General features: G+C 37.8%; 1 protein-coding gene across 1 annotated transcript in view; it reads right to left on the bottom strand.

Moving 5' to 3' along the window:
• ulk2 (unc-51 like autophagy activating kinase 2) overlaps positions 1-26,134 on the bottom strand; it is a 78,627-nt gene that overhangs the window by 16,988 nt on the left and 35,505 nt on the right. The window contains exons 9-17 of the mRNA XM_052035941.1: positions 23,324-23,425; positions 22,384-22,442; positions 20,389-20,471; positions 18,866-18,916; positions 17,394-17,482; positions 15,450-15,621; positions 14,359-14,419; positions 11,615-11,707; positions 2,155-2,292 (exon numbers count right to left, since the gene is read on the bottom strand). Of these exons, the coding sequence (XP_051891901.1) occupies positions 2,155-2,292; positions 11,615-11,707; positions 14,359-14,419; positions 15,450-15,621; positions 17,394-17,482; positions 18,866-18,916; positions 20,389-20,471; positions 22,384-22,442; positions 23,324-23,425 (848 nt within the window). The remainder of the gene's footprint in view (positions 1-2,154; positions 2,293-11,614; positions 11,708-14,358; positions 14,420-15,449; positions 15,622-17,393; positions 17,483-18,865; positions 18,917-20,388; positions 20,472-22,383; positions 22,443-23,323; positions 23,426-26,134) is intronic.

The following is a 26,134-nucleotide window of genomic DNA, read 5'->3' as shown; positions in this document are numbered from 1 at the left end:
CCTTTATGATCTATATTTGCTGGGTTTAGCACATTTTATTGACAATGGCTCATACAAGTATGCCCACATTGAAATTATTCTCTCCCTTTATAAACAAAAAACATTTTCCACCTTTATTCTGAGCCTCCGGGCAACAGAACCACCAATTCCAATCCCGAGAAGGCTGAATGATCTGACACATACACCCATATCTCTGTCAATGCTTCCCTTTGACCTGTTAACTTATTGCTTAACTTTCTTATCATGAGGAAGCCACTTCTTGTAGTACCTTTAAAAATCATAAATGATTCTGGAAAACTCAATAATTGGAAAACCCCAAGGTGAAAAGAAACCATTCCATCACATTGAAAATTGTTAGACTATATAAAACTAGGGAAATATAAATTAATTCCTAATAATGTCGCTTACTCACTTTTTTTTACTGCAGTTTGAACAAGGCAAAGTCAAGCAAAAGGTAAACTGTTCAACAACATACAGAGACCTATTCAAGGGTGCCTTAAGACAAATAAAGGAAACAAAGGATTTTTACTCATTACTCAATGACAAACAATTGCCCACAATCATCTTTTCTAGTATTTTAACAACTTTTTTTTCAGTGTTTCAGTATTGTGTGGATTTTGGAGCACATATTCCAAGCCACAGGATGCGCAATGATACACTCAAAAATAAATGGTCAATTTTCAATCTCTACTGAGGTTCTGATGGTGCATTTGGACAACAATGTTGCGGGTGGAAGCATAAAGGTCCAAACTCAATTGGGTCTCCTTTCCTCAGCTACCTACTCCATCCAGCTCAGATTCTACAAAACATATAGTTATTTCCTCTTCAGATAGAAATCTAATGTTTTAAAATATAGAGCACAACTTATGCTTTATATCTTGGGAAGTGGACTTACTAGAAAGGCAAGTATTTTTTGTTTGTCTTGAGTTACTTTGTGAAGATGGTAGTTGGGACTCTGGAAACACTACGTAGTCAGACAGAACTTGGTAGCCTGCTCAATAATTTCAAATATAAAGTCAACCACACTGGGATAGGTGTGGCATTACACAAAGGCTAGACCACTTGTATATTAATGTCCTCACTATACGCACCAACTTCAATCCATTTCCTGCCAGCTTCAATTCCTGACCCATTCTCCTCATTTACCCCATTCCAGGTGGTTTCCCACCAGCGTCTACAGGACACCAAATGTCGTAAACCTTAGTTGCTAGCATAAATGACCTGCAGGCTCCAGCATTAGCAAAACTCAAAATGAGCAAGATCAACATCCTGCAAATCGGCTGATGCACCTATCCCATATTATACAAGCCTGTGCAATCTCAAAACACCTGTTCTCAATTATCCCAGTGATGGCACTCTGAGCAATATCAACAGATCTGCTGATACAAATTAATGTAGAAATCTATTTCCTTCTGTCATAGAATATTGTTAACTCTAATGTTCAGGTGAAAAGTTAATAATTTATTATGGCAGCGTCATTTAATCCCTGAGCAAAGAAGTCAATAACAGTTAATCATTTTGACATTTTTAAAAAGGCATCAACACTTTGTTTATCCCAAATTTTACTGCAACTGGGAATGTAAACAACAGTGGGTATCTAGGAATTGGTTCAAGTATAACTCTCAGGAAAAAAAATTATTCTCAAATAGAAACTGATTGTGTGACAAAAGCAGACAGAGTCATAGAACAATACAGCATGGAAACAGGCCTTTCAGCCCAACTCATCCATGCCGTCTATCTGAGCTGGTCCCATTTGTCTGCAGTTGGTCTATACCCCTCTATGCTTTTTCTATCCATGTACCTGTCCAAATGTCTTTTAAACATTGTAATTGTACCCGCCTCTATGGCTTCCTCTGGCAGCTTGGTCTATATACCAACCATCCTGTGTGGAAAAGTTGCCTCCCTTTTAAACTTTCCCCCTCTCATCTTATATTTATGCCCTCTTGTTATAGACTTTGCTTAAGCATAGAAATACTTTGTGTAAGCTCCATTCATACCACTGTAGGACACCAGTGAAAATCAAACACGGAGTAATGCAACCCATACCAGGTTAGGTTGTAACCTAGTAATTTAAAAACTTTTGTCGAGAAATTTTGGAAGAAGTCATTTTAGGATTACGTTGTAAACTACACGGAACACCAACAAATAACGTACCTGGGTGATCCATAGGGATTAGTGTTGTGGCTGGAAATGACATGCAGGTTCTGTTCAATCCGCTGGTAGTTTCTAATCTGCGTAGGGACAGGAATTGGAGCTGACTCAGTACGAGGGGACACTGGAGGTGGACACTGCCTGGAGTCAAAACACAAGAGTTGGTCTTGAGGCAGGAGTTCTGGCTGCTTAATGTACCTGAACAATTAAAAATCTAATATTTCAGGAGCCAGATAAAAAGTAACGAGTTGCTACTGTGTGACATCAATCTGGCAAGCCGCAGTCAATGGTTGTTTCTGTCTTGTAAACAACATCCCACTTGAAATATGATTACTCTTTGCACAGAACTCCCACAAATCTTTCAACTTTGTCTGGGTTAACCAAATAAGCTTTACTTCAGTGGCTGTCAACAGGATAGGGAAGCTAGTCGTGTACATATCCTTTCTTTCTCCATGCAGCCACTTTAATTACATAAAACCTAGAAGTTCCAAGAAAACAAATATAGGGAAAGTAACTGGGAACACGTTGTCCAAAAGCACCAGTGGTGGCATTCTAGAAATAAAAGGTGGCAATCAACATAACAACGGAAGTGAGTCACAAGGGGAAAAAAATTCAAAACAACCAACAGTTCAAGAGCAGGTCAGTAGCATCTGCTGACAAGTTTATCTCCGACCGCTTGTTGACGTTCAGTGTCTCATATTCAGTTTAAGCTAATGACGCCTGCAAAAACACTCCTGCTTCAAGCTATTCATGGAGTCATCCCTCTCAATTGAATTTCCAAGAACTTCAGTCTAATGAAAACACAAGCTGGATTCAAGAGCGAAGCAAAGGAACAGTTAACCCTTCCTGGGCCAAATGGAAATGATGCATTTCTTTATATTTTCTGAGTGACAATGATTACATTTAGTACAGTAATTAAACATCCTAAACTATCTGCAAACACATCAACTCATGTATTACAGTTCTGATGAAAGGTCATTGACCCAAAACATTAACAATGCTTCTCTCTCCACAGATGCTGCCTGACTGGTTTCTGTTTTTATTTCACACTGATTTCTTCTAACCTTCTTAGTTTATGCAGTTTTCTCAAACAATGTTGAAATGTTTTGAAATCCTTAACATTCTGTTTGTGACGTCTTATCTGTACAGAACACTGTGACTGTTCAATACAGAATGTTCTGTTTGCTAAGTAATGCTCAAATGGGCTTTGAGCCTAAAAATGGCAGATGGCTTCCCTCTGGTGATGCATGTAGAGGGGTGGTGGTGGAAGGGGTGGGGGAGGGCAGGTAATATGGAGGAGGTGCAAAATACTTAACTTCTTCTGCTTAATCAAGAATGAAAAGAAATTAAACTGAGACTGGAGGCCAGGAGAATAGAAAAAGTAATCTATGGTTGATGTCCATTTTTGTCATACAAGTAATTTTTATCAAAATGAATTACCACTAATACACAAAGTAACTCATTTGAATTGCTTTAAGTAATTCTTGTTAAAATGTTATTCAGTCCTAAAGATTTTTTTCACAATTGTGCTAAATGGTAATGTTATGTAACCTACAACATTATGTGGAGTCTACACATTCTCCCTGTGATGCTGTGGGTTTTCTCCAGGTGCTTTGGTTTTACTCCACATCTCAAAGACATGCAGGTCAGTAGGTTAATTGGCCACTGTAAATTGCCCTTAGTGTGGAGGTAAATGGTAGAATCTGGAGGGTTAGAATTAAGATGAGAATGTGGGGAGTGTAGAATGATAGGATTAATGTAGAATTAAGATAAACAGGTCGATGGTCAGCATGGACTCAGTGGGTGAAGGAACTGTTTCCATGCTGTATCTTTCTATGGCTATAATAATACAGTTCAAATACATCCCTCAGTTTCACCAGAGAAGAGCAGACAATCTTTGCCCAGACTCCTATCAAACAGGGGTATACAGGAGTGATGCAGATCCACAATCCCCAGATAACAAGCTACCTAAGAATAAAAAATTAAATGCGGAGGACAAGAGCCATGTCCCAGTATCCGTCACATTATGCAAACAACACGTTACTGAGCTGCATATATTAGTTGAAACAAATTGAAGATAACATGCCATAAAACATGTATTTAAAGCATGGTTAAACAAGAAGTTTTCGAAAACAGGACTCCTTGAGTGATGCAATGGTTTTATGTGCTGAGTGGTGTGGTACGGAGCAAGACAGACAACCAATCTTCCAGTTTCAGTTCCTAGTCCATGACTAGCCTATGCTTTTTCAGCTTGGTCCTTGATGGCAGTAGCAGAAATTGCCTCAGCATATCTGAATATTTCTTCGATGGGGGTTGCCAGTGCCCCCGACCTCTGCTGTAGAATAAGCTTTTGGCCATTGAATGAGACAAATGTTCTTCACATTCAGCACTCATCATTTAAATTATTTTAAAGAACAGTCATTTGGATAAAGTTCTTCAAGTTCAACCAATGTTCATGAAATTGTGTCCGAATAGAAATTAGCATCATTGGGAAAAAGGAGGGAATGGTAAATAAATTTAAAAAATTTATGACCCAATTAGATCCCACATAAAACAGGATTTCACTTTTAGGAAGTACATGCATTAAAGATTTTTTAAAAAACTTACTATAGCCCTGGAAAACAGAATACACAACTGCTTTTCCCAAGAAACATTTCTGTAAACTACCACATCACCTAAAAGAGTAACTGAGGTTGGGATGATCCTAGAGATGTCAGTACTCCAACCTTCTTCATTTGTCTGGACTTTGAACGGCAGTAAACCATTTGAACAAGATGGATACAGTTTACATCTACATCTGAAATAGAGTTTTTAAAAAAAATTTGAGAGACTAGTAACTGGGGAAGAGCAAAGGATGTCAATTTATATAAAACACTAAAAGTGATTGCACAGAAATTAAAAAAAACAATGTATTTTTAATGCAACTAGAATATGAAAGGAAGGATTTTATGGTTCAATGTTACACCAACCTAGGACTAGCGGGAAAAGCTAGATCAAAGATTCAACAGAATGATACGACATTTTAAAGGGCAATTAAGCACAAACCTGGTTCCTTTCTTTACAGTTTTTAATGCTAAGGGCCAACCTAACATTCTTTTTCAGAAATAAACCGAAGGAATCCATTTCTAATGAGCTATTTGAACTAATAGTATAAGAATTAAAATAAACCAATGGTATCAGAATTGTTATTTAAATGTGATTTTGAAAATACATCTATACGGCTCAATACTTCTAAACATCAAACATAATAGAATTAAAATCTAAATTCCCCCACCCCACACACAAAAAGTAGAATTAAAAGCAGAAAATACTTTGGATTGTTGTATTTAAAACCACTCATAATACAATTACATAAAATTATTTTTATTGCTGCTGCTTTTGAATTACAAGGTCACCATCCAATATTTATTCTGCATAAATTATTAACCACTCCCTGTTTTATGTTCTTAATTTAAGCAACAAAAGACAACTACAATTTAGAAAAGAAAATTAAAAGCCACAGTAGGACAGGGATCAAGATATACACTCCTAAGTATATAAGCTAAGGCTCAACTTTAAATAACATATATGCAATGAACTGGTTGAAAAGCAATGGTGTTGCTCACAATCAAGCAGCAAAAAAACTGCAGAAGCTGGAAATCAGTTGAAAAAGCAAAATGCTGGCCATCAGGTCAAACAGCATCTCTGAACGCAAAATGTTTTAGAGCTGAAAACTATGCTGCCTGTCTTGCTGTGTGTTTCCAGCACTTTTATTTCAGAAGGCAATGACAAGTACTTAACAATAAACCAGGTTCAGTTTGCTGGAAGTTAGACAGCAATGTAAAGAAATTGTTGGGAATAATTTTGTTTTGGACACTTCCATAACTGTTTGTCATTTTCTGGCTAAAAGAGGGTAGTCATCATTCACATCTCTATGTTGCATTGTAAGCAGCAGCTAGGTATGTAGGTGCAGTGCAGTTCACTCACTCTTTACCACCAGCCTGTAGGAAAGCACCTTTTGTTTGGCACCTTCCCAACAACTTGACCAAAAACTGGGAACTCACCAGTGTGCACATCCCATTTAATCTGTGGCACAATGCACTGAAACGCCAACCTGCTACGCCACAGGGGTGCAGATGCATTGGATTCTTAAAAGGAAGGGAAAAATAGATGGCAGTCTATATTTTCTCAACTTCCAGTCATAATTTCTCACCAGCAAAACGTACGTTATATACACGTGAAAAACATTCCGACATAAAAATTTATTACTGAATAGAGGCACTGCAGCAGTTTCCCCCTTAAATGAATGTATAATTTTTTGTATATGTCATTGAAGTATTTAAAATGCAGTGTTTGCAGCCTTTAAATTAGTTTTACTTACATTGGAGTGAGCTGTCTAATAGGCCTCCACATAGTAATGGTTATATAAGGAGTGGCACCAAATAGGGGTACATCAATAAAATGGCAAGCCAAAATAAGTTAGCAATATACTGGGAGAATAAATTCCTGGAGTATGTATGAGGTGGGTTTTTAGACCAAGTCGTCGAGGAGTCAACTAGGGAACAAACTACGTTAAGTTAGATATAGTGCAATGAGCAGGTGTTAGTTAATGATCTTTTGGGGGGGGGGGTGGGGGGGGGTCTTTTATAAAAGCATGGTAGAATTCTTCATTAGAATAAAAGCGTAAGTAGTTGAATCTGTAACAAGTTGCCAGCAAAAGTAGCATGCCTGAAGACTGGGAATACTTTAGAATTCAGCAAAAAAAGGATCAAGAGTTCGATTAGGAAAGTGAAAAACAGTACAAGAACAAACATGCAATGTACATAAAAGTGAACTGTAAAAGCTTCTCCAAAATATGTAAAAAGAAAAATATTACTGAAGACAAGTGTAGATCCCTTGCAATCAAAATTGGGAGAATTCATAATGAGGAACAAAATGGCAGAGCAAATTAACAAATACTTTGGTTCTGTCTTCATGGAAGAATTCACAAATAATTTCCCAGAAATGCTAGGGAAGGAAGTGTCTAATGAATAGGAGGAATTGAAGGATTAGTAAAAATGAACTGCAGAAAGTAATGCCACTGAAAACTGATAAATCCCCAGGGTCTGATAATCTACATCCTAGGGTACTAAAAAGGTCACCAATGAAATATTGGATCCATGGTTGCCATCTTCCAAAATTCTGTATATCATGGAAATGAAGGTAGTCAATGTAATCCCACTATTCAAACAAGGAGGGAGAAGGAAAACAGGATACTACAGGCTGATTAACCTAATATCAGCAGGAGGGAAAATTCTAATCCATTATAAAGGATGTATTAACAGAACACTTAAATAAAAATACCAACAGCATTGGATAAAGTCAGTATGAAGTTATGAGAATAAAATCAAGTTTGATAGACCTACAGGTTTTTTTGAGCATGTAACTGTAGAACAGATAAGGGTGAACCAGAGGATGCTGGTGTATTTGGACTTTCAAAAGGCCTTTAATAAAGTTCCACATAAGAGGTCAGTATGCAAAATTAAAGCACATGGGATTGGGGCAATATATTGAAATAGATTAAAAATTGGTTGACTGACAGGAAACAGAGTAGTAACAAGTGGGACTCTGCCAGGTTAGCAGGCAGTGGGGTACCACAGTGATCAGTGCTTGGTTTCCAGCTGCTCACAATATACATTAGTGATTTGGATGAGGGAAAAAAATTTAATCATAAATTTACCAACAACATAAAACAAGGTGGGATTGTGAGCTCTGACGATGCCAAGGGGCTTCAAAGCAATTTAGACAAGTTGAATGAGTGGGCAATACAAGGTAGGCAATTTTGAAGTTATCCATTTGGTAGGAAATAAAAGAAAGGCAGGGATTATTTAAATGGTGATAGATTGGAAGATGTTGATATACAAAAGGATCTAGGTGGCCTCGTGCACCAGTCACTGAAAGCAAGCATGCAAGTGCAGCAAGCAGTTAAGAAATGTTGGCCTTCATTGCAAGAGGTTTAGAGTATAGTAACTGCTACAGGGCCTTGGTGAAATCACACCCGGAGTATTGTGTGTTTTGTTCTCCTAATCCAAGGAAGGAACTGCTTGCCATAGGGGACGTGCAAGCAAGGTTGATTCCTGGGATGATAGGATTGTCACATGAGAAGAAATTAGGTGGACCAGGCCTGCACACAAGAGCTTAAAAGAATGAGAGGTGAACTCATTGGAATGTACAAAATTCTGACAGGGCTAGGCAGATTGCACATGGGAAGGATTTTCCCCTGGCTGGGGAATCTAGAACGAAGGGAAACACAGATTCAATACAAGGGTTAAAACAATTAGAAGGGGAGAAATTTCTTCGCTCAGAGGGTGGTAAACAAAAGATGGTGAGGCCATTGTTGAAATCACTGGAGGAGGAAGAAAGATTTTTGACACAAAAAGGCAGCAAGGAGTATTGGGAAGAGAGTAAGAATATGGTACTGAGATAGAGGATCAAACTTGGCAGAGCAGGCTCGAAGGAGCAAATGGCCTACATATGCTCCCACTTCCTACATTTCAATTTTTCTAAATGAATATTCAGCAATATGCACTGCATGCACAGGATCGCAAGAGGCTGCAGAGGGTTGAAACTCACCACCTCCGTTACGGGCACAACCCTCCCCACCATCAAGGACACCTTCAAGAGGCGGTGCCTCAAGAAGGCAGCATCCATCACTAAGGACCCTTACCCTCCAGGACATGCCCTTTTCTCATTACTACCATCGGGGAGGAAGTACAGGTGCCTGAAGACCCACACTCAACGATTTAGGAACAGCTTCTTCCCCTCCATCATCAGATTTCTGAACGGTCCATGAACACTACTCTTTTTTGCACTATTTGCTTTGTAATTCATGGTAATTTGATGTCTTTGCTCTGTACAGCTGCTGCACAACAACAAATTTCACAACATACAAGTTGGTAATAATAAACCTGAATCTATTCTGATTCACCTACCTAACAGTAATACTGATTATTTTTCCCTGCTATTCCAGCCAACCACTTATGTGTGTAAAGGCCCGCGGGCAGTGGTAGAACTCAGGTATCCTGGCAGGGTACAGATTGCGCGAGGCAAACCTGCAAGTGCTTTCCTTTAAAGGGCAACAGACAATGATGGCTAAATGGCTAAACCACAGTGCTCTTTTGATATCCTAAACACACTAGCTAAGCACAAGCCTAGGTCTGTCTTGTATATGATCTCAGAAAGCACTCAGTAACACACCAGATGGTGCTTTAACTACTGAGCCATCAATGAAGTTAAAGTACAACTAATTCAATGTTTATAAGAATAAACTAAGCCTCGGCACATTAGATTCTCTCTTAAGTAATATTTATGCAGTTCTGTTGAGCCAGTCATTCAACTGTACTGAAACCAATATGCTTGAAGCAGACTAACAGCAATAAAAGAATAATATGCAAAATTCTCTGCTGCCATTTAAATCCCTCTTCATAACATTTATTCCATTTAACTCCTGCCAGCAAGCAAATTCCAAGTCTCACCTTTGTTTTCAAGAATAAAGAGAATTTACCTTTGGTAAAAGAGCAAGACAGTTTTAGATCTGTACTCTTTGGAATGTAGAAGGATGATCTTATTTAAACATACAAGATCCTAAAGGGGCTTGAGAGGGTAAACACTGAGATGTTTTCACAAATGGGAGAGTCATGAATAAGGGGACATGGCTACAAAATAAGGAACTGACCTTTTAGAGCTGAAGAAATTTCTATGCACCTCAGAGGGTAGAGACTCTCTGGTATGAGGGTTGTGGGGAACTAGCACAGAAGAGGAGGGAAGTATTGATCAGCCATGATCATACTGAATGGCAAGTCAGGTTTGAGAATCCTGATCCTAGTTTCTTGTGTACCTTAGTTTGAGGTGGGACATCATCCCACACCACTCAAATGTATTCCCTTGCAGTCTAATCAAAGGAGCAGGATGCTCTCCCCAGAAAAATTGCACATCTTACTTTAATGCAAAATTTTGAGTCACATCTTATCTTTTTGCATGGTAACATTTTTGTCTCGGACTCGAATTGTATATTTGAGCCTTGTTCCAGATTTTGTTTGCAAAGTTTAGTCTGACACTTCAGTACTGCATGCTGGAAGTACCATCTTCGAGATGACACATGGCCATGAAACAGCATGTTAGTCAAGTGATACACTTTGGAATATTCATACATTAACAACAAAGCAGGTAAAATGGGCTAGCAGAAAACAATAGGTTTTAGTGTTGCAACAAATGTCTGTGACTTAGAAGTGCAGTGGATTTAAGATGATTATATATTTATAAAAATTAACTTTAAAATGTTATCTTCTGTAGGTAGAGTTGCAAAAACAAGACAATGATTTAGAAAATGAATCAGTTTATGGTATGAAACTGTGGCAAAGGATCTGATAAATATTGAATGTCACTCACTAAACTAACCTACTGTATTACATAGAAGTTTGCAAATATGATCAATACATGTGATTCTTATCAACAGTGATGCCATACGACGAGGACATGAGTTATTTTGACATTATATTAAAAAACTTCTTCATGCTCCATTTAATAGATAGAGTTTTGTTGCTTTCCAGAGAGTGTGGACATTGGCTCTTACCTTCCAAGTTCCTTTCCTATTCCAGAAGGTGTTAAATTTCTTCTCAAAAATTGGGGTTAATGGTTGAAAATCAAAAGTATGCTGATCTGAAATGCTAACAGTTAACAGGAATTCTTAAACAACAGCCTGTCACAGATCTCAGTTAACAGTACCTGTGCACCAATGGCAAAAACAAGTTCCATTCTGTTTCTTCAAACCTAGTCTCAGAAGACTTCAGGATCTTGGAGATAATTAAACACAGGGGGAAAGTTTCCGCTAGTTCTGACCAAAAGCTTCGTGATTGTGTTTTCCATAATCTTTCACAATGGTTCAAGATTCAATTTGCCAGGTCAAGCCCCATCCACAAAAAACTGAGCATGTCCCAAATCAAAATGGATATTCTGCTGATTGAGGGAGGCACTTGAAATTGTGCTCATTTTAAATTATTTCTCACATCAAAATGTATTTCAGTTTTGTAAGAAAACTACTAGTGTACAACAATGAAGCTATTAAATGTTCAATATAGCTTTTTTAAAATAAAACAATCATTTTCAATTGTTTTAAATCTGATTGCCCACACAGATGGGCTTGACATTAAAGAGGTCTCATTTTGCTGATGAATAGCTTGTCAACTCCATGAGTAAAATTACACCAGGTTACCATTCTTTAATATGTCAAATACTTTAAATGGAAGAAATAAACGATTATGTTCCATTGCACTGCCAACTGCATTAGCTCATGGAAGATTTTCGTGCAATGAGTTTTAGAGTAACTTGGTGCAACTTAAGCAGTGCTAATTCAAGCATATTTTGGGTATAATCTCTTGACTGGGTCCAAAGTGGAAACTCTACCCCATGCTGTTTATTCTTTTATAAACTCGACATGAGGTCCTACCTGTTGGCTGAGCTAGAAGAGCTTGACCTGGATGAGGCTGAGGAAGGTCTCTGCAGTGCTACTGAGCCCCCTGAAGAGGTTAAAGGTGACTGCCTAACAAGTTTGTGAAGAAAGAAAATCAAAGTATATATTTACTTTTCTATTTTGAATCTGATAATTTGCCATAATTTCTTGAGTATTTCCAACCCAACAACTGCCTCCTTTGGCTGGGTAAGTTTTGATTTCTGCCATAACTTTTCCTCGGGATTCTTGCCAATACCCTGGTGGAAGTAACATTGATTTTTATTTTGCCACCGACTTATTTGTATTTTATGAGCCATGTTGAAAGTTGGTAAATGCCTGAATTTTTGGAAACATTTTCTTTTCATATTTCCCATTGATTGGATTGGTATTTGAATCTCAGTAGTAAAAATAAAATATTTACTAAAAATAAGTATATTATTCAGGTCAGTAGTAGTTAAATTATTGGAAGAATACAGACAGAAGTTTTAAACTCCCCGGCATTTAAGGGTAATCTTGGATGCTTTCTACTGCAGACAGATTCCTTAACTTCTCTCCCAGCATCTCCACCAAGAGACTATTTGAACAGTTGTCTCTGCCACTTCTCCTCAACTAACGGATTATACATCTAAAGTCCATCTTGCCCAAGTCCCAAATTTGCATGTTTCTCCAATTCCTCTCCCTCTTTCCCCTCATGCTTCCCACAAACTCATCAGTCCATGAGAAACCCCCCACCCCCGTGTACCTTTACCCTGTTCCCAAAAAAGTACCAACATTTTACTGGAGCAACAAACAATCTACTGGAGGAACTCAGCAGGTGAGCAGCATCCATGGGGGCGGGGGGTGTTGGGTGGGGGGAGGGGGGTGAATCAGGAGAGAAGGGAGAGTATAGCCAGTTTAAACATGACAGGGGGATGGTGAGACAGAGGCCAGAGATAACTGATGCACTGCGGGAGGAAGAGGTTGTTGAAGGATGACGGGCAGATCGAGCTGGGAAGAGAATGGGGAGTAGTGGAGTTGGGAGACATGATAGATAGAGGCAGACAAAAATAAAGAGGAAGATGGAGTCAGGAGAGTGGTGGGAGGGTTCAGATGGAGACAACTGCTGGACAGCAAGTGTCAGAATGTTTTCAATCTGGATGTTATTCTTGACCCTAAGTCAATGTCATCTCCTGGGCTGTTTACTTCTGTCTCCAAAGCACTTCCTTATTCAGGTGACACTGCCTCATTTGCTGCTGAGACCCTCTTCCATGCCTTTGTTACCTCCAAGCTTCATTTATTCCAATGCACCCCTGGCTGGCCTCTCATTCTACTCTCCATATTTTTTTCTGCCTGCAAATTACAATTCTTGTTTTAAAAGCCACCCATTCTCACTCCTGTATCGCCTTCAGCCATGTAACCCTCTGAAATACCTCTGGCCCTCCAATTCCAGCATCTTGAGCAGACCCAAATTTAAATTGTACCATTGTTAGCTGTCATGCCTTCAGCTGCTAAGGGTCTAAGCTCTGGAACTCCCACCCAAGCCCATCTCCCTATTTTTTTTTGCTTCTTTAAATATAAAATCTACTTTTCCTACTAAGCACTTAGTCACCTGCCCCAATACCATCTTGCATTGCATAATTTTTTAAATATATAATGCCCTTAAGAACCTGGGGATTCTTGTGCTGATTTACTATATAAATGCAAGTTAATCAAACTGTTACCTAATGCTTCATTCTACTATTTACAAGAGTTTGCAAAAGAGTACGTTTTCATACAGTGACTCAAGTAAAACAACATTGTTAATGAATGAATACATCTAGACATCTTCAGCATAGTTCACAAATGTAAACACAATACAATGTAACGCAAGATATGCTTTTATTAAAACAAGGTAAATTACTTTCATTTCCCATCTAAGGTTGTGTTATCGAGAGTAAGTAAATGCACCTCACCCAGAGATCAGGGGTCCACACACAAATTTAAATGAGGCTGAAGGTAGGACCGTGACTGTTTCATGTGATGTTCCCATTATATCACAAAGCCTATTCAATAACATGTCTCTCAAAACATTCAATAAAGCTAAAACATCTTTAAAGCAAACATTCTGTGGAATAGCATTCAAATAATCTTAAATAGACAACTTTAGTTCAGATACAGAGTCAATTTGAGGTTAGACACTGAATATTAACAAACATAAAATCCAAGATAAGCATTATACTCCCCTTCCCCACTGCCTCCCTTCACCCCCAACCACACAGCTGATTCAGTAAAGGAGCAGAAAAGCCCAGAAGTGCTGGAATTATTACTGGGCAATGCTTTCAGTTGCATACTTTTGTTGAAAACCATGAATTTTAATTAGGCTAACACTTTTGTTATAACAGCAGAAAGGGAAAGCTCATACAAAACAACAAAGGCTGGTTTAATATTATTGTTAGGAACACTTCCTACACTTGTTTTTCTTGGGGGAACGTACTATCATTTCTCTCTTCTCTAATTGTTCACATTGGGTTGGAGGAAGAGTGAAAGTTGGACAATTCCAGCCCATAGCCATTATTAATTTTGATCATGGTTGCTGCCAATCCCAAAAAAATAAATCATTACTCAAGTGACACCAACTTAATTTACTTCAACTGACATTAAGCTGCATTCTGAAACAAACAGAATACCTCTATGTGAAGCCTGTTTTACTTCATGGTTCTCCAAGTCATTCCTCTTTCATATACAACAGTAATAAAGCATATAATTTAAAAAGCTATACATACCCTCCACACATCAAAAATTCACTGGAAGCTCGTCTGCCAACCGTTCCCAATGGCATATCATCTGCATAAAGTTTCAAAACAGACTTAGAGGCATAAACTTTGTTGGGAACACCAAAATCCTTTTCAATGAAGACAAAGCAGTTCAGATAACCCAAATATTTACCTATTTTGCTTCAAATGAGTGCCATAGTCTTAAAAGGAAGTTGGATTTTGAAAAGAGTTATGAATTCTTTAAACAAACTAAATAAATTTTCTGATCCTGTATTTATCATACACAAGCAATGGTTGCTATGGAAGAAAGTTTTGCAACATATTATGTGCATCTAGTTAATAAAAAACAAGTAAAGAAAAATCAAATTTCAAACACAGGATAGCTCTTCAATCGGTCCACTTCAGACTAAGTCCAAAAGATTAAATTTAGATCAATTCAATTCACTGCAATTTTTATTTTAGCACCAGTTTCCCTTTGAGCATCAACTCTGGGTCAATAGTTGGCCTCTTATCTCTTTTTGCGGTTGAAGGCCAACATGATACTGGACCACTTAAGCAGATTTTAGGACAAATGAATGAATAGTATCCTCAAATCCAATTCCTAAAAAGTTAATAAAAATCCTGAAATCTTTTATAATTTTAAGAGATTTAACTTAGTCAGTCACTGTAAATTAGAAGCCTTGAATAAGATTCATGGCAAATTTGGAAGTGGCGATAAAAATGTTACTACAAATATGATTTTATTCAATACACTTATATTTATGTAAATTTTTGTAGTGTTTGCAGGCAATTTATTTGATTTCTGGAGACTGCAACGTTTCTATTTTGAGCATCCTCAGTCATTAGAATAAAGCATTCTAAGTTCAATGCAGCAATACATTTTAACCTTGAATGCAAAAGAAATTTATAAAAGGAGCTGGGGAAGACAACGATGTTTTTCATAAGTCAGTAAGTAGACTCCAACAGCCAATGAACAGCCAAGAAATGCTTTTGACCTGTTCAGAAATTCTCAGGTTTCCCTTCTTTAAAGATTATGATGATAATTGTGAAGATTTGAAATGAATGAAACAAAACCAACAAAATGATAAGCAGTTGCTTACATGACTGATCAGACGAGATGCTATGTGGAACAAGAACAAAGTCATCTGTGTCACATGAAGAGTTCTTACTGCCACTGCTTGCAGAGTCTTTGGAAACCTGCAGATAGTTAGGAGGACCCAAAGGTGGGGAAGACAAAGTATCCTCCTGTATCCGTTGCATGTCTGGCAATGACTGAGGGGGAAACAAAACACAAATTGTGAGATATTAACAATATCAGAATACAGTTTTTAACTTTAATCTTATAATCTTGGAACTCCACTAACAACATTACAAATTTCAGCTATTCTGCAAGGTTTCTTTTTGAGTATAAAAAAGGTTCAGACCTTATCTTTTGGAAATTATCCTTTGTTGATTTCAATTGTACTATATATTTCACTGTACAAAACATGAGGCAAAAATCGGAATGATCTATTTTCTTTGCAATACATTATATTTCCTCTGTTCACAGATGCATTACCAGAAATTAGGGTGATCCTGGAAAGGTGAAGCACATTAAAAGGTAGCAAAAATAGATGAAGACACCCAAACTCTCAAGTATATTGAAAACTAATATTGTTGAAGAAAGTAGTATTTGGTTCTAATTTGCCTCTGTCTGATTTGAAGTGTTGAGCACCACGTCAAACAAAACTTGTGACGATACATCAATTTTGGATAGAAACATTCATTTTAACTGTAACAGATTAACCAGCCACTAAGCTGTAACATCCCATGACAGAAAGCTGCAATGACAATGTCATTTACTGGCTACTCAACAGCCATGAGCTAGGGTTGATTACATTGTTGATCCCTCCATCTTCACTCTAATGAAAATCTAAAAAACGCAAATGCGGGAAATCTGAAATAAAAACAGAAAATGCTGGGGCACCAAGCAGGCCAGGCAGTTTCACGAGAGTAAGGATCTATGACCTGAAATGTTAACTCTGTTTCTCTTCCCACGATAATGCATGGTCTGCTGGCTGTTTTCAGCATTTTTGTTTTGGTTCCATTTTCAAGTTAACTCATCAAACTTTAGGGGCTGCAGCTTAAAAGTGATCCAATGTTCTTAGGCAGCTTTGAACCACAAGTCTTAAGTTGGAGTTTCAACAAAACTGCTCACCAAAGTGAACTTATTCATTCAGTGAAGTATAATTTTCTGCAAAACCACTCCATGAAAAGATGCACAGAAACAAAAGTGATCTGGCTCAAGGGTCAGAAAATATTTGTCACGAACTATCATAAGAAATCATAGTTCATTTTACCTTCTAAACTTGAGGACTATCAAAAGATGAAGACAATTGGCAAAAAAAATACATTAAGGGGATTATGAAGATTATGTAACCAGATCATAATTTAAATTGGCGAGAGTGGCGTTGTCAGAATTCTGTCATTCCAACTGGTATCCAAGCTTCAAAAACAGATGACATTAAAGAAAGGAAGGAGGTTGTTTTGGTATAACACATGGTATGAGTAGTTTGCTTATGTTTGACCTAATCAAACACCAATAAAATAAAGCCTCTCGGGCTAGGTCCAGTAGTGTTTAAACTACACAATTACTCCTTGTAAACTAACTTTAATTGTAATAAAAAGCAAATTTAGCTAGAACATAAATTATATTGGCATAGAAGAACATTTGTTTGATGGGCAACAAAGCTGGTACCAAGCTAGTTACACTCAAATTACTTAGTCCTTATTATAACCTTGCAGACTGATTCAATTTTTGCATCTGCAACTCAAGGTTAATCACTTTTTGAATACCACTATTGAAAGGAAATTTTTTTTTTAAGAAACTAAATATCAACCTCACTACATTAGAAATAATTGTCCATGAAAGCCAGCAATCTTTACACTGTTTTGAATGATTCACTTAATGAATCAAGGTCAGATTAATTTATCATTTGACATCAATGACAAAACGTTAGATACTATGTGGAAGGAATAATGCATCAATAAATAATGCTACTTACAGGAGGAGAGGCAAAATGACAAGATGGAGAGCTGCCACAAGAACTACCGGACACAGAACCAGGGCACGTGGGCACAGGCACAGGGCAAGCTGTAGATAGAATCAACCTAATCCATAAGTACATTCCAAGACAGTTCTATATTCGAATATCTAATTGATTAAATGTATTTAAAGCACTCTCATTATTCAGCTGCACCGTAACTTCTGCAGGGCAAGATAAAGCGACAACCTTGACAGAGCAAATACAATTTCCATAACATAAAGCTTACGTCTCCCTTGAAGTCATTTACAAAGGGTTAAAGGGAAGGTTGAACAAAACTGAGAGTTGCTGGATGATAATAACCACCAACCAGTTTTTCCTTGCAACAGAGAACCACCACTCTGCTCATGAAAGTAAACTTTACTGCAAAATAAGCCCTTTGCCACCTTCTATCTCTATAATTCTGTTATCAGTTTTATTTTATAATCTTGCATAGGTCATCTACTTTAAGTAAAGTGAGAATGGTAATTAATATTAGCAGCAGAAGCTCGACTTTAAATGTTTGATTAACTTCCCAGGGTCATCGACAATTCACTCATCCAATTTCTTTTATGCTTTAGATACAGATATCAAAGTTCCCATGCAGGAGAGTAACCTCTTAAGATTGTTGTGGTTTTAGATTTCAAAACCTGACCAACTCCCATTCACGTAGTGCCCATATCAACTGCCCTAATTTTATTGGCTGAAAAAACAAAGTTCAATTAAACCTTATTAACCAGTGAAATATACGAGTCAACAGAAAACACAATAAATAAATAAATAGCCATCAATAAAAAACTGGCAAAAGCCCCAAATATCATTCCTGACTAATCTCTCATACACATACATACTATTGATGTCACCAGTGGTATATTCCATCTATATCCAATTATTATCACCCAACAAATTACCCCCTTCCTCCATCCAAAGAGAATCTCACAGAACAGCCTGGTCAGTGTCAAGACAAGGGGCTGCCTTTGAATGATTGCTATTGATCACAAATGATGAAGCAGCAATGTGAGAGGTATGAAGTTACAACATATAATCCATGCACTTGGATATAAATCAGTTAAAAGGGTTGAAGGATAATGTTATCTGGGATAAACTCAATAGCCATTTCAGATTGAGACACAAAGTTCAATCAATACAAGCTACTAATTTTCATTGAAACAAAATGAAAGAATGTCCATATGTGCAAGAGCTCCACAAGAGACCAAGACTTATTCTTGCAGGCACTAATTATCTCTACGGGACTCCAGGCATTTCCTTTGGGAGGGAGATAATAAGATGTTTGAGGCCCAGTCTCATTCTCTATTGCAAAGTACAATTTATGACAAGGATCACTAAATGGTAGAATTATCTGCCCTTTTGACCAGAGGTCAAAACAGTGATTTTTCCCCCTAAAAGTACAGTAAAAGCTGCTAACAATTTTTCATAAATGAAATAAGACTTACATTTTTTGACTGATGATGCCTGATCCATGAAAGGATGGTTAAAGAACGTTTCTACAAAACAAAATTTCAGTTTGTGTCAACATTCATTCTTTGATGTCCTGTAATTTTAGAAGTTTAGAGCTGCCGCTCATTCTCGTGAGCAGATTTCAGTGAACCAATACTGCAAGCTGCAAATGTGTACTTAAACATTTGGCTTAAGGGTGTTGCAAAAAGATTTATTTTCCAATGAAACATTGGAATTTAAACTTGTCCTTCTATACTTTCAGATACCAATGCATATCTATGTCATCTTTACAGCACAACAGCTAGTTAGGATTAAGGAATAAAGTTCAAAGTAAATTTGTACTATATAGAAATTGAAAGAACTTCCATGTGAACTACCAAATTAGTCTCAAATAATAATGTTGCTTTCTATAAGTCAAAGTCTCCAGTTATCAATCTTGGAGCTTAGTCTCAATATTGGATATTGGTAATATTGGAGACTTGATAACTAGTGACATTGACTCATAGAAAGCAATATCATTATTTGTGCAGGCAGGTTCCCTCTGCGCAGTGCCCAATTTTGCCTGCAAATGAGTTGACATACATGCAGTTAAGTGTCCAGGTGGGTTTATCGTATCTCAAGAAAAAGACCGTGAATGTGGGTGAAAAACTGTTTCTTCCTAACAAATATGTAAATCATAAGGATGGCATATAAGCTCTAATTGGTCAGTATGTTGCACAATAGGTGCTATATTTAAGTAGCACCTTTAATGTTGCAACAAATTCAAGCTGTTCTATCCTCCTTTAAGATGGTCCTCAACAACTACCCCATTGATCAACTTTTTGTTTTCCTGTCCTAAAATCTGCTTAAGTGGTCTGGTGTCAAATTTTGCTCCACAATGTTCCTTTGGGAAGCTTTACTAAACTAAAAAATGCTTATTAACGAAGTTTCAGACAACAGGTGGCCTCTAAAGTCTTCAAAGGAGTTGGAGAAGCTGAGAAGCTTAGGGAGGGAATACCAGAGCTTGTAGTTTAGACAGCTGATGGCATGGTCTCCACGGTGAGGTGAAGACAACTGAAGATGAAGAAGCCCAGAACTGCGGGAACTCAAAGACCTTGGAGGATTGTAAAGTTGGAGAAGATAATAGATAGAAAGAGTTTTAAGATCGAGGAGAAGTTTGAAAACGAAGTTGAGAATATTAAATTGAAGACATCAATAGACCAAGAATGATCAGTGAACTAACTTGGCCTGAGTTGCAATAAGGGTGGCAGAGCTTTGAACGAGTTCAAATTTACAGAAGGCACAAGTTAGAAGACCTTTAGGAGGAATTGGCATAGTTGAGTCTACACATAACAATGGTATAAATGAGGGCTTCAACATCAGATGAGCTGAAGTCACTATTATGGATTGGAAGCAGGTAGTTTTTAACAATGGAAGACGCAAGGACAAAATACAGAAACTGACAAATTGACGAGATCTGGCGAATCCAAAACACTACAGCTATAATAATACATGAATAAAGTGGAAACTAACAACTCACCAAAATCCATTCTGTCCTTCTGGTTTCTCTGAAGCAAGCCGAGTAGTAGCCCACCCAGATGAGTAGAAGTTTCACCAGGGATACTATTACCAATAGAAAACAAACAGAAGAAATAATACAAGACCAGATTTTTAAAAAATGATCAAGCATGGGGAGGCTTTAATATAAGATCAGGTATCTTTATTAGTCACATGTACATTGAAACACACAGTGAAATGCATCTTTTGCGTAGAGTGTTCTGGGGGCAGCCCGCAAGTGTCGCTACGCTTCTGGTGCCAGCATAGCATGCCCACAACTTCCTAACCCGTACGGCTTTGGAACGTGGGAGGAAACTGGAGCACCCGTAGGAAACCCACGCAGACATGGGGAGAACATACAAACTCCTTACAGACAACGGCCGGAATTGAACCCAGGTTGCTGACGCTGTAATAGCATTACGCTAACTGCTACACTACCATGCCTGCCCTATCTATAGTAGTGGGGCAAACTAATGCTCTAATTGAAGCTCACCACACCACATACCTGGATAATAATTATTGATTATTTGCACTATCAAGTCTTCAGAATGGACATTAGCACATGCAACTATTCAATATTCTCCAGTTAAATGGATCATTAAAGGCTGATGGGAGTGAATCATCTGCTCTTGGATTTAATAGTTTATGTAGAGTACAGGAAGTCTGGTTTTACAGCAAAGAACTGAACACAATTTCTTTCAAATTAACAAACTCACTTCAAAAGACTTTAAGGGTGGATGATATGAGAAACTGGAAAAACAAGTGTTGCAGCATGGAACATGCTTTTCAGATGAAGGTTAGGGCACAATACTGAAGCTGTAGGAGAGCTTACAGTCTGCCTGTTCAATAACGACGACGTCGTAAATGGAAGTCCATTGGAGTTAGAGAATTGGATGTTCAAAGTAGTAGTTTGCACAAAAAGGATAATAAATCAAAGGGTAAATGACAACAGTATAATGCTTATCAGTGAATAAACGAGAAGGCAATTCCGAATTCATTGATTAGTGATCAAAATAGCCACAACCTCTGAAAATATGGACACCAGAAATTCTGCCACATATATGTAGATTAATGCATGATCTTTCACTTTTGACTGCTTTATAACGAACATGTGGAATTATGGCCCACAGTTTTATTGTAATAACCACAAAACTATTGGTTTCCCCATCACTGCAACAATTGCTGGAGTGTCATATGCCAGATTAAGTGTAGAAAACCAAAGGTCATGGTCAGTGATTTCCAACTGATACACATGGTAACTGTTGTGAAGCCTTCTCCAGTGTAATACTGAGAAATCAGCAAACTGAGTAATTTCACATATTTACATATTCCTTTTGTAAAATACACGGAAAGGGTTGTGTTGTGTGTATATACTAAATGTTTCAAAGTTAATATTTTACCTTAAAATATATATTTCTTGCAAAAAGTCTTTACTGCAACTGCTACCAGTCTTGTGTTTGGCATTCTGTAAAATGTTTAAACTATTTTAAAAACGCACTTGCTTGATCACAGTCAATGAAAAATTTTCAGTACGACTAGATGTCCAGCCAGCTTGCTGACTTCAATGCTGCTTATTGTTGGGATACCTATGAACTGAATCCTCACAGCATCAGGCATCAACTACAGGTGATTGCTAGATCTGTGTTGGAAGGATTTCTCAAGGTCAGTGGTGAGCACTGGCGATTTGCAACCGGATACAAAATCCAGATCAATACTTTCTGTTCATTCAGGTTCTGTGAACAATCCTGCAGATAATTCTTCTAAAACCACTGACAGAAAATTGTTCAATGTCTCATTGTTAAAACAAAACCAGAGCTGAGGCCATATATTTTCCAAATTGCCCTATTCTATGATGTACAACTTGTACTGCTCTCTATTTGCACTTGTGGGAAAAGAAGATTGCATCTCACTAGCACCTGGGTTAAATTTCTTTTTTTAAGCTACTTTTAGAGGAAAGGTAAAGTAGGCAGCCACTCACTTGGGGACCAGACTCTTGTTCTTCTCATAGAAGAGCCTTAAATCCTGTGGGCTGTTTGCCTGCAAGAAAGAGATTTAAATTTCAGAAATAAATTCTGACTTAATTATTCAGGAGGGCAATACCATGAAGAAACTGACCTGCTGATTGTTATATTGCCAGATATTTCCAATTCTATATTCTAAAACACTGATCAGTTGAACAAACATTGCACAGGTAGCTACATTCATTAACTTGGATACATGACCCACTTCTGATGTCATAATAAGCTTATGTTAATTAGCTTTATCCTGAAGAAGTGTGCAAAAATTTTTAAAAGTTCATTATTTTTCTTTCTTCTCTTTTCCTGTGCACATGGCGATTTCAAAAATTGATACAATGTATGTAAAGCATTTTGATTCGTCCCATGAGATATAAAATGTTCCATTCCAGCTACCACCCATCAGGATAGTATCTGTACCTGCACCCCAACCCACCTCACTAACCCCAGTATTTCTCCTGCTACTTCTACTACTTGCATTTCTCACTCCCTGAGAATATGTGCATCCCATCAGGGAGGTGCTCAACTCGTGTCAGTATTTTGCAATTAATGAAATCCATGAGCAAGCCTTACTGCCAAAAACTTGAGATTAATTTGCTTAATTGCAAAATGGTAACAGTCACATTTAGTTTAATGTTTACCAGTTGCACTGTAGTGACCCATTTCTCTCAGCCATAGCCTTGTGCAATATGATAGTCACTTTTAAAAATTATTAAATAACATTTTTACACACTTGTATATTTTTTCTTTCTCCATGTATACAGATATGAAAGGTTGTCCAATTTCCAGTGTCCCCAAAATATCTGCCAGATAATGGGATTTCTAGATTACCAGGCCACTTAAAAACTGTCCAGATCAGTTAAAAGGTATAACCCATTAAAGTATCTTCTTCTCAATGTCTACCTGGAAAGGAGGCTTGCCAACAAGGCACTGAAATATCACAGTGCCTATACTCCAGAGGTCTGCCTTGGCATCATAGTGTTGTGACATGATAACCTCAGGCGCCTGAAACAAAAAAAGATTACCAATAGTACCAAAGAAGCACGAGTTCTTAAACCTTATTATAGTTCCCAACTTAACTTCAATTATGGATTCCAATAAACTCCCAAAAAAAACTTGCCAATCTAAAATTACTTTCATGTCACCAATACATAATTAATAAAATGTTCTTCATGTTGAAGGATTCACATAGATTTCTCTTTCATTTTCTTATCATCAGTTCCACCTTGCATCATCACGTGCTTATCGGAGAAAAAGATTCTTCCATCATTCTCCAGATTCTGGAACAGTCCCGATAGATCCGAAGTTAGAAAATGTAGCACTGCTTTTCAAGAAAGTAGAGAAGGGGAAAGCAGGGATCTGTTTACAAGTTTACCTGATTTTAGTTGGCAATATGCTGGAACCTATTAAGGATATAACACTGAGGAAAATCATATCACTATCTCAAACAAGAGGAAGTTGTGGTTTACAAGTCTAAGAGTTTTTTTTAAGAATGTAATTCAGACAGAAGATAAATTGGAACTAATGAATGTTCTGTTCCTGGAATTTAAAAGACATTAGGTATCTCACAAAAGACTTTATTACACAAAATAGAGTAAAATATTAAAAGGAAAGAGAGATTGGTTGAAGAACAGAGAGGGGAATACAATAGTCTTATTCACACTGGCAAGCTGTTACTAAGGCCCTCATTACTTCAGAATCTAAATTAATCACTTAAATGCAAAGTTTGCTGATGATACAAAGCCTGGTGCCAAAATAAGTTGTGAGGAGCAAGCAAAGAGACTGCAAAGAGGCACAGGCATGTTAAGCAAGTGGGCAAAAAAAAAATGGCAGATGGAGTATAAAGTTGTAAAACATGAGGTTAGGAACATTAGAAAACAGATTTTAAAATAAAGGAATTAAATAGGAAATGTGGGTGTGCATAGAGATCTACATATGCTGTTTCATGATCTGCATAAAGTAATCATACAAGTAAACAAAAAGCAAATACAACTCAGCCCACCAGAATGGATTGGGGTTCGGCACTTTTTCCTTAAACAGAGACCCAACCAGTTCCCTTTCACTACCGTGCTCAGTCTGGCTGAACTTGTTCTCACAATGAAAACTTAACCCTTTAATTCCTGCTCATTTCCTCTGGATAAAAGGGGTAGCTAAGAAGCCTGCAGGGTTCAAACTGTTACTTTATGGGATATGTGGACCATTCCTTGTATCAGCCCCACTCAGGCCCCCCACCCTCACCTCTTTTTCAGGAATATCGATGACCATATCAGTGCCGCTTTCTCCCCCCACACAGAACTTGAATGGTTCATCACCTTGTGATCACGGCATTAATTATTGATGTGGAAGAGTCTTTTAAATTTCTACAACAGTGCTCTCACTTTCCAACTCTTCCCTCCACTTTAGTGACTTCTTTATTTCCATTTTGGGGCTATGATGTGACCAACATCCACTGCAAACTCTCAGACTCCTACAGCTAAACGAATGCACATCCTCCCAGGCTGTCTTCTGTGAGGACTCCATTCTGTTACCCAAGTTTCTCCAGTTCCATCCTATTTATTCTGACAAAGCCACCTTCCACACCAGTCACAATAAGTTCTCAAATGTAGTTTCCCCTCCACTATATTTGACTGTTCTTTTTATTCCATTCATTCCATTCCCTGCAACGCCACTCTTGCCTCCTCTCTGCTTATCATGCAAGGTTTGGTTGCCCATTATTCTCACCTTCCAACATACTAACCTACATATTCAATGGATCACCCTCTGTAAATTAACAAGAACTTCAATGTAATGCCACCACCAGCCTCTACACTTCCAGCATTCTGAAGGGATTGTTTCCCGACCTGGGGTCCCTCTGTTACACTATTCCATCTCTACTCAGCTGCATCCTCCAATGCTACTACAGCAATTGCAACATCTTCTCCTTTTACTTGTACTTCTTCTAATTTAGTATTCTTCATTTGGTGCTCACAATACAGGCTCCTCTCCATTGAGGAAACCAGATGCAGATTGGGTGACTGTTGGCAGAACACCTTCATTCTGAATGCAAGTCTTATCCAGCTGCCTGTCACTTCAATTCTACAACCCACCCTGACCTCCTATACTCTTGCCAACAAAGCTCAATGTAGGCTCCAGGAACAACAGCTTGTGTTTTGATTAGGTTTATCATAACCTTCCAGATTTGCTGAATTCAACAGAAATACAGAAAGATTAAGAAACAAGGTTAGAAACAAGATTCTAACCTTGTTTCTTAATCTTTCTTCATTTCTAATGAAAGATCAGTCATCAAAACATTAACTCATTCTCTTGCTACAGATGACGTCTGAGCTGCTAAGTACTGCCAGCACTTTTTATATTTATTTCAAATAGCACATTATACCTCCCTTCAAGGTAGTCTTGCTCTAATTTCATAGACACGAGACCACAGCTAGTACTACCAAGTGCAAATTCAATTTCCAAATCAAACCTCTGCCTTCAAGTCGATGCAGCATAGATTCAATGGATTGATTCCAGAGCTGAGTGGGTTAATCTAGGAGGAGCAGTTGAGCAGGGTTGACTTATATTCACTTGGGTTTAGAAAGCTGAGAGATCCACCCAAGTCTTTCAAGATTGTAAGAAATACTGACAGGATAAATGCCCAGTTTATTCAGGCTGGAGAATCTGCAGTAATCACAGGTCAGCCATTCAGGACAGGGACGAGGCAACATTTCTTTACTC

This window comes from Pristis pectinata, chromosome 21, assembly GCF_009764475.1.
Source record: "Pristis pectinata isolate sPriPec2 chromosome 21, sPriPec2.1.pri, whole genome shotgun sequence".
NCBI classification, from domain to species: domain Eukaryota; kingdom Metazoa; phylum Chordata; class Chondrichthyes; order Rhinopristiformes; family Pristidae; genus Pristis; species Pristis pectinata.
Note: the sequence above shows the minus strand (reverse complement) of the source record. Positions and strands in the feature narration are given on the sequence as shown.